The following is a 13,074-nucleotide window of genomic DNA, read 5'->3' on the forward strand; positions in this document are numbered from 1 at the left end:
TATGCTTTTTCCTTTTTTCCCCCCCTTTCTTCCTCCAGTTCCTTTTGCCTTTTATTTTTTTATTTTTCCTACCACAAACTCAATAAACGCTGGGAGCTGTGCGTGTGTTTGTGCTGGGGGGGGGGATGAGGTGTCATTTTTAATTACTACTTTTCCGACTACCAACGCGTCGGACGGGACCCTCCCTCCTCCTGCGATGCTTCGCGGCGCTGCCCGGTCCCCGCAGCCCCCTGCCCCGGAGGGAGCCCCCCGGGGGCATTTCCGCGGCACCCGGGGCCCGGCGGCGCTGCCCGGGAGCGGCGGCCGCGCCCTGACCCGGCGCCCTCCCCTTGCCGGGCGCTGACCCGCTTGTGACCTACAACACGGACCGTGACATCTGCGTGAACCCGGCCGGCAACCGCGCCAAGTTCACTGTCTATCAAAATAACGAGATACGGTGGCCTGAGCACCGATAATTGCCGCAGGAAGGCTTTATTATCTCCCCAGCTGTGTATTCCGCAGCCATCGGCTCGAAAAGAATCAAATGGTAAAGAGTGAAAGGGATAATTAAAAACATCTTGGAAGGAGGTCAAGAAATTAACAGCCTAATATGAACAAACTTTGATTACAAGTAACAATTATTACACTTCATTTGTAAATGCTCGTGTTTATCTGAAGACAAAATCAGTTTCAAGTCCTTTTTTTTTTTTTTTTAACCAGATTCATGTTACATTTTTCAGTGGGTGGCTGTGGGGCTCGTTAGTGCCCGGGGTAATTTTTAAGCACGCTGCAGGAGGAGCCCCCACGCTCCTGCACCCAGGGCTGCTGGCCCAGCCCTGCCCACGGCAGGACCCCGCATCTCCCGTGGGTCACGGCCACGCCGGCGGTGCCTGCTCATCAGAGTTAGTCATTGCCACTTGCAGCCACCGCCTACTGATTTCACCTCTGATAGCCAGAGAGATTCACCTCTCAGGACAAGGTCAGGAGGGGCAGAGGCTCCGGTTCACGACGGGGTCGAGCTGCCAACAGCACTTAACTCAACCCCGTGGTTCAACCTCTTCCAGATTTGACCTGTTACATTTGGGAGCCACATTTCTGCCCCAGGTAGCACTGTGCTCACTGCACAGTCCTGATGGCCAGTGGCAGCGCACGCCCTGCTGCAGGGCTGCAGCAGGGACTGGCCTGGGCAGGGCGGGTTTTGGCCTGGCACTAAAGCGGGACATTCAGAGTGCAGGTGACAGCACTCACATCATTTTACATGGGAGAGAAACACCCTGTGCCTCAGCAGTGCCTGGGAAGGTGCCCTCAGCCCCAGGGACCACCCTCAGACTGGCCCAGGAGCCCCCGGCCCGGCACTTCCCCAGCAGGGCCAGGCAGGAGGGACACGGTAGTCACTCAGCTGGACAGCCACCACGGGCTCACAACCCCTCTGCTACCATGCAGATGTCCCCTCTACCACTTGAGCCATACAAGCAAGAACATGGGACATGCCACCACGAAGCAGGCATACTCAGAAATGTCCGTTTCCCAAATGTTTATTCCCCACAGGTCTGGTCCCTCCCCTGCTTCAGGCCACTCCCTGGCTGGGGAATACATCCTGCAGGGACCCCGCAGGGGGCTTCATGGCAGACCCCAAGCAGCAGCACGGTGCTCAGGCACGACAGCCACAGCTACTATGATCTGGTGAACAGATGTCCCGTTTGTGCTGGCTCTAATGGGAAGCGCAGGAAAGAGATGAAATATTTACAATAAAAAAACATGTTACAAACTATTATTCTAGCTACAGCTGATGCTGTGGATTGGGCAGACCTGGTTTGTGTTTTCCTACAGAGCCCCCCTTCTTCCCCCTTTTTACATCTCCAAAAAGCCCCTGTGTGCAGGATGTTCCTCCTGCCTCTCCAGCACGCCCATAGAAGAAAGCCATGAGAGAGAAAAGCTCCAGGAGCCTTAACTATGGGCCTGGGGTTTTTGCTCCCCAGGGACTTGTGTGTGGCAGGGGCTGGCTGGGCACCCATGGGGGATGCTCCCTGCCGGCTGCTCCTGTTTTGCCCCTGGGGTTGGGGGTGAGGCTTGCCCCGGTGCTTGGGGCTGTCTGCAGGACTCTGTGGGACCCTACTCTGCAGGACACCAGGAGGGTTTTAAAAAAAAAAAAAGACCTTTGCGGCCTTGCTCTGCAGCGACCCAGCCAGCCACGGAGCAGTACCACAGCCAGGGCTGGGGGCAGCACCCTGGCTTAGGCCTCACTGCCGCGGCTGGGCCGCAAGGGGTGGAAGTAGAGCTGCAGCCCATCCACGGGATGCACGATGGGCACGGTCTGCATGGCGGGGTAGGCGGGGGTGGCCAGCTCCCAGCGGGCCGTGGTGACCAGCTCGATGGCCAGCAGCTTGAGGATGGCCTGCGCCAGCTCCTTGCCGATGCAGCTCCGTGCCCCGCCGCCAAAGGGGATGTAGTGGAAGCGGCTGACAGCCTCTGGCCGGGCAGCACTGAAGCGGTCAGGGTCGAAGCCACCAGGGGGGCTCTGGTAGACGGCGGCTGTCTCGTGCGTGTCACGGATGCTGTACATCACACTCCAGCCCTTGGGGATCTGGTAGCCCTGTGGGGGCAGAGGACAGGAACGTTAGGCACCTTGCGAACGGTGGTACCCAGGGACAGCCCTCCCTCCCTTTCCTCTATGCCCATAGCACTTACATCCAGCTCGAAAGTCTGCAGCGCCGTCCTGTAGCCTCCAGAGACGGGGGGCAGCACCCGCAGCACCTCCTTGATCACACAGTCCAGGTAGCGCAGGCGGCCCAGCTTCTCCAGGCTGATGTCTGAGGGGCAGTGACAGGCCTGGGGCTGGGGACTGCTCTGGGGGTGTGTGGGCTCCAGTGGGGCCGGGGGCTGTGGGGAGAGGCCACCGCTGGGCTCTGCCTCCTCTGGGGGGCCTGGGGGCTGGCTCTGGTCCCCACGAGCATCTCTGGCCACGGCAGGGAGCTGCTTCTTGCTGTCCCTGCCTGGCATGGGCAAGGTGTCCGGGCTGGGTCCCGCAGGGCAGCACTGGCACTGTGGGTACAGCTCGTGGGACATCAGCTCCTGCCTGATTTTTTTGATCGCTGAGGGGTGCTTTAGTAGCAGGAGGATGAGAGAGGTGCTGGCACTGGCCGTGGTGAAAAAAGCAGCAAATATGAGCTCAATGGCTGATTCCTGGGAGGGAAGGAAGGTGACAAGTTTGAATGCCACTCTAGGCTGGTCGTGATTGAATTGCCCGACTGTCCTCTCCCTTCACAGGCTCTGTCCCTGGGCAGAGGACCCAGCCCCTGCCTCTGCCCCTGCTCTCCACAGACCTGTCACCCTCTTCCCAGCTCTCCTCCCAAGATTTACAAACCCTAACAAGAATTTTAACACACATTTTATCATACAGTGACATTCACTTTAAGCATTATGGGTTTTACCTTCATCTGCCAATTCCCCTTTGTGCCCAGCTTTTGCCTTTCTGGCCAGCAGGGGTTATGAGGCATGTTTATGTATAGATAACAGATGCACTGGCAGCTAAAATGGGCTGCATTTAATCCATCTCCAGTTATAATTGACCATTTGCTTATGTGGAAGGTGACTCAAACCGACACTCAAAAGCAGAAAGTTAAGAGTTACCCACGGCTGGGTCTGGAGGGAGAAGCCAAAAGCAGTGGAAAGGACACCTGATGTCTTAAAGTACCTGGAACGAAGTCTGGTAAGGTCAAGGGTCGTGTAACAAAGACCGGTCTTTGCTACTGCCCTCATCACCATATATTGGCTGAACTATGGGTTTTTGCCAAAGTGTAGCTCGCAAAGGCATCTTTCAGCTGAACTGAAGCCTCTGAAATAACAGGTCCCTACCGACCCCATCGCACCTCCTGCAGGCATCAGGAAGAATTTTTACATCCAAAAGATAGCAGACCCAGATGAAAATAAATCTCTGAGTCCCACAGCTTGCAATTAAAAGCCACCACAGTGCAATGTGAGACTCTGCATTTTGAAATGATAGCTCTTACAACTCTCTGCATCAACCTGTGATGGTGCTGCCACGCAAGCTGTGACACTGAGCTGCTTACTGTCTCTTCTGGCTGTTACAATGCCAACATGAGCCGTGACAGTGAGGCTGTACCCTCCCACGGTTGGTTTTTTCCCTGTGCTGCAGCCCAGCTCCCCGTCCTGTGATGCAGGACCAACAGCATTGCTGCTCAGCCACTCAGCCAGTGACAGCACGGTTATACAGGATGCTTTTTTCTATCCTTCCAAGATTTAAAACTTTCTAAAAAAGTACTTTTGGCAAAATGATATATTTGTAACGACCTTTACATTTCAAGGCTCTTGCTGAGTTCATGTCACTAGTGCAAAACCACAGCATATTTAGGAAAGTTTCTGAGAAAAATGTCCTCCCAAATCATGCAGGGAAAAAAAAAAAGAAAAAAAGAAAAAAAAAAAAAAGCAAATTAGTAACTAGTGTCACAAGTTTTGCGGTGTCTCTCAGAGTTGAATATATCCATGACTCTAGGACAGCTTTAAACTTTCTACCCAATTACACCTGCAATGGATGAGAGCTCTACAATAGCAGATAATAGTGCTGTATTTGCAAGCATAGGCATTTGATTTGCAAGTCATTTTGTTAAATGCAGGCAAGGTAGAAAGTTTCTAACCGTAAATGTACCAGACTGCATATAAATATACTGTCACTTGAACCAGCTGGCCCTAGGTCACTGTGTTTAATATCCCTTTATTCCTACTGTTATTGTCTCACTTGTGGTCAGAGACAGGATGAGAGATCGTCTAATTATCCTTGTGCAATATACATCTGAATACTAACAGAGATTAACCAAGTCTAATCAATCACATTTTGAATCTGGAAATTATTCTTCATAATTATAATAAAAATAATTATTATAATAAATAATATAAATAAATATAATGAAGCCATTTTAAGAATATACGCTATTTCTAATTGCACCTGATAGTCTCTGTAATGTCTTTCAAATACTTCAGAATTTAGAGATTACACTTACAAAATACATACAAAACATTTGTCTTCAGATAATTTTCCTTAAATATCTAAATAAACACTAAAATTGTGTGTCCTTTACTTTTAAACTATATTCAGCTGCTGTACCCATACAAAACTGCTTCAAAACTTGTTACATAAATGCAGCGTCATGTGTTGTTGACCGACACAGAATGACCTGGAGGTATGAATGATGCAGCGCTAATGACAGTTTTTTTCCCAAGATCTTTGGCAAAGTACTTTTCACTGGGTTTTGTCTCAGTGAGGACTGCTGGGTTCATCCCTAAGTCACAGCGACGAGTCATGTTGCATCACAGCAATCCACAAGCTACGTGATATAATTAATGAGGTGATAGGGAATGACCCAGAACTCATCGTTCCATCCCCGGGCCCGTTTTGATGTACTGTCTCAGTGATTTCTGGGCTCCCAGCCCTGAGGAATACAGTGACATGATCTGCACGCCACACCGTGCTAGATGTCAGGGGTTGCCTGAGGAACACACAACTAGCCCTACATATATCCAAGACCTCATCTGGGAGGTTACCAAGTGCACGCTAATGTGCAGAGCCTGAGCACAGCCTCATAACCCTAAACACATCCTAAGGCAGGCTGAAGCCAGGTGGCCACAAAGAGGAAAGGCAAAAGAGGCATTTGTTTCCTCTTTAAATACCATCTCTGCTCTAATGCAAAGAGACACAACCCTATGAGACCATCTGAGTAGCGCACCGCCCACTAACTCTGTGTGCTGGCTTCAGCGCTAGGAGCTGTTTGCACACCTGCCCACCCCAGCACCCACTCCAGGTGAGGCTCCCGTCCTCCCCAGCACTCTTCACTCCGGAGGCAGATGAGCTGCTTTTCATGCGTGCTGACACTTAGGGGCAAGCACACAGCTGAGCTCGCCGGGCCCGGGCTGTCTTGCTCACACTGCGGATGGGCTCCTCGGGGTTGGCAAGAGGCGGGAGGGAGCCAGCAGCTCACAGCAGTCCCTCCACAGCCCTCCTTGTCCCACCACAACTCTCCTTGTCCCACCACAACTCTCCTTCTCCCACCACATCACTCCTTCTTTCTCCCACCCCTCAGCCCAAGCCTCTCACAGACACCCAGTCAGAAGGGTTCTGGTTACCTTCAGCTCCTGCATGGTAAATTCTTTGCCATGCTCCTTGGCACTGTTTATTATGAAATCCAGAGCATCGCTATGGTCTTCTGAGTTGGTTCTCTGCAGTTTTTCCTGTATAGCCTTCTCCATGAACTCATGTAGCATGTCCCGTGCTTTGATTCCCTGTGGGAGGCAGACACAGGTCAGGGGAGCCCTAGGAACTGCCCCCCTCTCCAGAGAGACCAGGGGACACCTTCTGTGGTCGTCTTTAATCCCAGGATCTGCAACAGCAAAAATTGTTTAACCTATTGCCCAGCCCCAAAGCCTCACAAGAGGTAGCAGCTCGGTGAGAACTGCTGCAAGTTCTTTCAGCTTTCTGTTGTGAATCAAATACAAGTCCTAGGAAACACACTTGGAGAGGAAACGACAGCAGCGAGCCCACGGCACTGAATCCAGAGAGGCCTGCAGTGAACAAACTCACAGTCTTCTCAGGTCCAAAGGAAGCTTGTCCGACAGGAGGGGAAGCAGTAACTTAATAAAACTGAGTCCAGGAGGCAATGCACATCCGACAAATGAGTAACAAATGAGTGGCTTTTCCAGATACATGTTAACCACACCCAGCTTATCTCCGGCTGTGTTGCACTTCTGTGCAGCAAAACATTAGGAAGACCTTCGTGAGCCAACTGAAAAACAACCTGCTGCAGAGTGCGGATGGATGGAGTCACAGAGTATGGATCTGTAGCAAGAGGCCTCCTGCAAAAACCTGGATCGGATAGTTAGGATGAGAAGTGGCCATGACCAGAAGCTGGGAAGAAGACGGAAAGGATGAGAGTTGAGTTGGGAAGGACTGGACAAAGGAAATGGGAAAGCAAGAGGGAAGACAAGAGGAGATAAAAGCAAGTTAAAGAGGTTGGTCTGAGGCCAGACAGGCTGTGGCTGACCTGAGACAGGATGGATGCTGAAAGCTCACGCTGGTGACAGCCTGCAGGACAAGGGGACCAAGAACTTTGATCTGGTGAGAAGAGCTGCAGGGAAGCTGGGGGAGAGCTGAGGCTGGCCAGGTGAGGTGATCCAGTGGGGCAGAGCTCCCAGTGGAAATAAGAGATTGGATAAGACCTTGCAAGAAGAGGCAGGAGACGTGGGCTGGGGGCCCAGCAGGGTGAATGGCCCAAAGCCAGAGGAGGGACAGCAGATTGAAATGTGACAGGAGGGGTGGGACATGGGACCGATACCTAGAGCGGGAGTGTGGGGAGACAGGTAGGAAGGGGCAGGACAGCAGGGAAGAAACTGGGGGTTGTAAGAGGCAGAGGAAGCTGTCCCTCTGCCATGCTCCCCTCCAGGACTCCTCGCTGTCTGTCTGCTGCTGGTGGACAAGGGACCAAGGACTGTAAGTGGGTCTCAAGTCCTCAGCCTGCCTGAGCTGCGCAGGGAGGTCCCTGCTGTGCCCTTTTTCCTCATGCCCAAAGATGCCTCTGCATGAATCCGAGTGGGATGCAATGGGACAGGACCAGGCATGATGGACTAGCCAAAGCCAACACTAGCAATGTATGTGGCGAGTGAGAAGAGGCAAGGGGCACGCTGGCAACCTCCAGAAAAGGGGTCTGACAAGCCGACAGCTGCATAGCAGCAGAAAACAGAGGTTCAGGGGAGCTGAAACTCACCCTGGAGAAAAGGCTCCAGCAATGCGCACGGCAGCCCCGCGTTGTACTGGAGCCTGTGCAGGGAGGTGCTGGAAGCAAACCAGGAGCAGGGCGAGCAACACACCAGGCCCTCAGCCTGGCAAGGGTGCTGCAGCGGTCCTGGCCCTTCAGGGGGGGCCCTTGGCAGGCCTGGGGATGGGGGCTCTGTGCCGCCACAGCCCGGCCCCGGCCCCCACGCAAGAAGGCGCGGGGCAGGCGGCAGTACCTTGCGCAGCCCGCTGAAGGGTATGTTGAGGGGCAGGGAGAAGAGGTTCTCCACCAGCTGTTCAAAAGTTTTGGCCAGGTCCTTGAACTGCTTTTCCTCCAGGCGGAGTCCCAGCAGAATCTGAGCTGCAATGCGGAAAGTTAAGGTTTTAGCGGAGGAATAAACTGCGATGGAGCCCGGCTCCATGCACCAGCCCCGCAGCTCCCAGCTCACAACCTTCTGGATCCGCGGCAGGTAGCTCTCCAGGGCGGCGCGGCAGAACACTCTGGCCAGGATCTAGGAGCAGAAGGAGGGGGAAGAGAGGCAGGTAGTTAAAGCAGGGAGCCCACATGCCACCGAGTCCCAAGCCTGGGCAGGAGGTGCCACCTGGGCCGCGTGCCCTGCGAGGCTCACCTTGCGGCGCTGGCGGTGCAGGTCGCCGATGGAGCCGAGCAGGGTGTGGGAGCCCAGGATGATCTGGGTGCTCTGGGGCCACTGCGCGCTGACCAGCGTGTGCTCGCCCAGCAGGATCTTGCGGATGTTCTCGGCGCCCGTCACCCGGACCACCGGGCGGCCCAGCAGGTGGGTCTTGAAAACGTTGCCGTACCGCTCCCGCCGGGAGCTGTGGAAGCGGGAGCCCTGGGGACGAGCCGTGGGTCAGCCCCAACCCTCCGTCCCCGTCCCGTCCCCGCGCCCCCCGCCCCGCGCCTCACCTGCAGCAGCCAGTGCAGGGTCTCCCCGAAGAAGGGCCAGCCCATGGAGCCCTTGGGCAGGGGCAGGGCGCTGGCGCGGTCCCTGCTGAGGCTCCAGCGCAGCGCCCACAGGTGCCGGCACAGGGCGAGCAGCAGCGCCAGGACCGGCGGCGCCAGAGCCGCCGCCGCGGGCCAGGAGAGCCCCGCCGGCATCCTCCTGCGGGGGCCGCCCGGGGGCCGCCCGGTCCCTGCCCCGCCGCCAGGCGAGCACCGGGGGAGGCAGCGAGCGGCCGGGCGCTCCGCCGATGGGCCCCTGCCGGCTGCTGGCCCGCCCGGCCCCGCTCGCCTCCTGCTGCCGGTTCGCCCCTCGGCCACATTTATATAGATATTGGCCACTTGCGCCCGGTCCACCTTCGGAGATGACGTCTCCGCTGCATATTTAAGCAGCGCGGCCAAGTGCGGTGATTGGAGCGGGAGAGCCGGGGGGATCGATCGAGGGGGCGCGGGGACGGCGGCGGAGGGCGAGCTCCCCCCGGGGACGGGGGCCCCCGGAGCCCCTCTCCCGCCCCCCGCCCGGCCCCGAGGGGCGCCCCCCCGACGGCTCGGCACGGCACGGCACGGCTCGGCTCGGCACGGCACGGCTCGGCTCGGCACGCCGCCCCCCGGCCCCGGTCCCAGCCCCGGCCCCGGTCCCAGCCCCGGCCCCGGCCGCTGCCCGCCCCGAGGTAACTCAGCAACGAAGCCGGGACCCGGGCAGGTCCCAGCGAAACGCGGTCCTGAGGCGCGTTTTAAGGCGTGAAATTAAACACGAACACGGGTAAGGTTTATATTACTGTATTTAGACCGTCAATAACTTAAAAATACAGCGAAATGTACAGTATTTTTACACGTTCCATTTGGTTTGTATTTGCTAGACATTCTCTTCGTGTCTAAAATAGCCAGGAGGGGACGGTGCAAAGAGACCGGCTGTGGGACAAACGCTATTTGCTGGGATGGGGCTGGCTCTAGGAAGCGCATTCTGACAAACAGATGCGGCACGAAACCAACAGTGGCAAGTCTACTCCTTACTGCAGCCTGGGGAAAGAACCCGGGGTCTTAAAAAAGTACAGTTAGAAATGGTAACCCTGAGGAACAGAAACAAAAAAAAGTCACATTATAAAGAACTCAGATGGTTATTTACATTCACAAACTCAAGATTAAACCCTTTCGGAGAACAAAGCCTATAAGTCCTAATGCTAAATAAATATCAAGTCTAATTCTCAGGTAGTTTTCAAAGGTACTAAAAATCAGAAGATTTTTTCATACCTCCAGACTACAAAATGTGGTATACAAAATTATGTCCAATCACTTTAAGGCTAGTTTACATTTAATGCAGGAAAATGACAGGCAGTATCTGAAATGCAAGTATCTCAACGCCTAAAAAAAACATTTAATTAGGAGTCATCCTGAAAACAGCAACTAAAGGATCATTTCTCAAATAATTCCTACCCGGAGCAAAATTTTGAACATCGTGTCTACAGACATTTAAATAATGTATTTACAGTTCAGCTGTTCCATGTACAGTGTGACTGAGCTGGTTTTTATTGTACAGTCTCATTTTTCACCATTTGTTTACAATATATAAAATAGTATTCGATCCATTAAAAATACGTACAAAGAACTGTTTACTGAGGACTCTGTGTACAACCAATCTACTGCATTTTTCCTTTTACTTGGCCAAACAAATGTCCTAATTGACACCACTCTTTGTGTAGTAGAAATAGTGGCTAAGAAATACCTCTTGGCATGATGAGATACAGTTGATTTAGCAGGCCTATGTGTGCTGGGACATACCATTCACCAAACTCCTAAGTTGCTTTACTACAGTCTCTATTAGCTTCTGCTTGTCACGATCATTCTTCCTGAACTGAGCAAAAATGTTGTTCTTTTTGCTAGAGTCTCTCATTCTGGAGAAATAAAAAGCAAAAGATACAGACATGTTAGAAACAATTTGAAAAGGAAAAATCCAACTACTTCATTAGGTTTACTTTTATTTCTCTTTTGATCTTTGTGCTAATAAGAACCAAAAGGTTACAAAATGGGTTATCTGTGTTCTTAAATCAAACTTCCACCATACAGAAGTCATTTTAACAAATACTACTTCACAAATTGCATGTGAGTACTAAGCAAATATCTTTTTATCAAATATCACTTTAGCAGGAAACAGAGTATACCAGTTGCATTAGGAGGGAAGCAAAACAAAATTTGTACAAATCATCTGGCTCCAGGTTAAATTCAGACTCAGTGAACAGGAGTCCTTTAGTCATCATCAAATTACCCGATACTGCTATTGCTAATCTCCAGCATCAAAGGAGTTTAAAACGAAATTTGTGAAATAAAATAAATTGACGCAACAATACTTTGTAACAATAGAGGTGATACGTACCCTCTGTGAACCCTGCAAAACACACGTTCGTGGCAGGCCGGAGAGGAAAGAAAACACCGTTAGAAAACGCCTTTGCATCCCAGCGCACGGATCCAGCCGTATAAAACGGGCTGATGCTCGGCTGGTGGAACCGCGCCGTCCCTTGCCCCAGCCCACTCGCGGGACGGCTGAAAGCTTGCCCCGGCTCCACGACAGCGACAGCTCTCGCATTTCTCACCCGCGCCGTGGCAGCTCAGGGAGCCGTGGCTCCGACCACCGCTCAGGCTCCACCAGCAGCTCTGCAGGGCCCTAAGCATCGCGCAAGCACCGCCGTGGGCTTTCAGATGCTGGGGAGGGCGGCCCCGGCCCCGGCCCCAGCCCCGCGGCCCCACACTTACTTCTCCAGCAGCGTGAGGGCTGTGCTCGGGTTGACCCGCAGGTATTTGGAGGTGGCCTGCCCGTAGTCAGCCAGGTAGGTGGACCAGTCCCACACCATGAAGAGGTCCAGGAGCTGGGGGAGAAGCGGCAGGTGAGTGAAGCCAGTGCGTAGCTGCAGCCTGGGGCCCCCCACTCTGTGGGCAGGAGGCACTGGGCCGGGCCCTGGAACCCCTGCATCCCACGCCCGTTTCTCTCCTGAGCACCTTTCCCTCTCCCTCCGTGTGTCGGGAGGTGGCTGTGCAGGTTCAGCCCTGGGAGGGGATGCTCGTGGCTTCCCGCTCTGGCGGTCCGGGGGCTCGAAACACCCTGGGCAGGCAGAAGGGGACACTCGCAGCTGGTGCTGCTCTCAGTAATTTAAACCAAGGGGGCAGGTAGTCTCAATTAAATGAATTAAACAACCCCTGCTGGACTCTCTGTGGTGACTGATCCCCACGACTCAGCCCCGAGCACTGGGTGGGGGGGGAGGAGATCAAAAAACCTCCAAGCACAGCCGTGTCTGGCCGCAGTTTCAGTTTGGGCCTTTCACTCACGATCTCGGAGCTGCCGTTCAGCACAGCAGCTCACTTTTAGAAGCAGACGCAGTGCCTCACCTCTAGCAGCCCTTAAAGCCGAATTGCCCCTCAGCCAGCCCAAACCCCTGATTTCCCCTGGACGGCCATGAGGCAAGCAGGCCAGGCACTGACGGGTGCAGGCGGCCCCGCTCGGTGGAGCCTTTCCCACAGCTACCCACGGGCTGGTGGGCCGGGGCCCTGCTCCCAGGAACATCAACGGTGGGACACCCCCAAGCTTCCCCCCTTGCGTCCGGTGCCCGGCCGCATCCTGCTGCTGCTGAGGGCTAACGTGGGCTTGTTCTCAGGCTGCCCTGTGTTAGCCAAAGCTGCTGCTACAACGAGTGTGAGGAGCCATTAGCAGCGCTATGTCCCGGCTCCAGGGGCCCAGGGTGGCTCTGCTGAGCTGGGGCCTCAGGGCAGCCCAGAGCCCCTGCTCGCCCGGAGGCCTTGCTGCATTGCTGGTGCCTGGAACTGTGAGGTGGAAAAGGACTGCCCATGACAAAACCACTCTAAGAAACATAACAGACTACTGCAGGTTGTATCATTTTGCTGTTTAAATAAAGAATCCTTGCTACTTCAAACATTTGCTTCTGCCGCCTCTAAGCCAAACCAGAACTGTTACAGCAAGGACACACTCCACAGCTTCAAATTTACATGCTTTCTAACTGTGTCCACTTTCTAACCCCCCTCTTATGTTCTTTTCAAATAAAGCATCTAATTTAAATGAATTATTTTATAATGAATTAATCCTCCCATATATGTAATAAAATATTTTATGAACACGCAGTAACATTTCCTAGCTTTATAACAGACCTCTGATATAGTTACTGCTCAGTCCTTCCAAAGTCCGCCAAAGACCATTAAAAACCTCAGTGACACCCCTAGCTTTACATTTTAATACCCCATTTGGGTTAAAAGCGTATAAAAGGCAAGGACCCCATTTCATTCTCTATTGACTACATATCCATGATAGCTGTCAAGGTCAAATACAAGCAGTTCTTTCTCATAAAGTCCT

The 13,074-nt window shown here is 53.5% G+C and overlaps 2 protein-coding genes across 12 annotated transcripts in view; both read right to left on the minus strand.

The window, feature by feature from the left end:
- Positions 1 to 101: 101 nt before the first annotated feature.
- CYP26C1 (cytochrome P450 family 26 subfamily C member 1) lies at positions 102 to 9,242 on the minus strand. The gene is made up of 6 exons (XM_083844538.1): positions 8,688 to 9,242; positions 8,389 to 8,613; positions 7,996 to 8,271; positions 6,118 to 6,273; positions 2,668 to 3,162; positions 102 to 2,572 (listed from the first exon to the last, which is right to left on the minus strand). The coding sequence occupies exons 1-6, from the start codon at positions 8,877 to 8,879 to the stop codon at positions 2,213 to 2,215; spliced, it is 1,704 nt and encodes a 567-aa protein (XP_083700664.1). The 5' UTR covers positions 8,880 to 9,242; the 3' UTR covers positions 102 to 2,212.
- Positions 9,243 to 9,486: 244 nt separating this feature from the next.
- EXOC6 (exocyst complex component 6) overlaps positions 9,487 to 13,074 on the minus strand; it is a 92,961-nt gene continuing 89,373 nt past the window's right edge. For 3 of the 11 annotated variants that reach the window (XM_083844728.1, XM_083844729.1, XM_083844731.1), the window contains 3 exons: positions 11,469 to 11,581; positions 11,092 to 11,103; positions 9,487 to 10,612 (listed from right to left, as the gene is read on the minus strand). In XM_083844728.1, the coding sequence (XP_083700854.1) occupies positions 10,480 to 10,612; positions 11,092 to 11,103; positions 11,469 to 11,581 (258 nt within the window). In that variant the 3' untranslated portion in view covers positions 9,487 to 10,479. Of the gene's footprint in view, positions 10,613 to 11,091; positions 11,104 to 11,462; positions 11,582 to 13,074 lie in introns of all 11 variants that reach the window. The other 8 variants (XR_014586959.1, XM_083844733.1, XM_083844725.1 and 5 more) reach the window with 4 other exon arrangements.

This window comes from Anser anser (genome assembly GCF_964211835.1).
Source record: "Anser anser genome assembly, chromosome: 7".
NCBI lineage: Eukaryota > Metazoa > Chordata > Aves > Anseriformes > Anatidae > Anser > Anser anser.

Coding starts and splice junctions, on each gene's coding strand:
- CYP26C1 (XM_083844538.1), bottom strand. CDS start 8,879: ATGCCGGCGGGGCTCTCCTGGCCCGCGGCGGCGGCTCTGGCGCCGCCG. Junction 8,614..8,687: donor CCCTGCACTGGCTGCTGCAG/GTGAGGCGCGGG, acceptor GCTCGTCCCCAG/GGCTCCCGCTTCCACAGCTC. Junction 2,573..2,667: donor TGCAGACTTTCGAGCTGGAT/GTAAGTGCTATG, acceptor CTGCCCCCACAG/GGCTACCAGATCCCCAAGGG.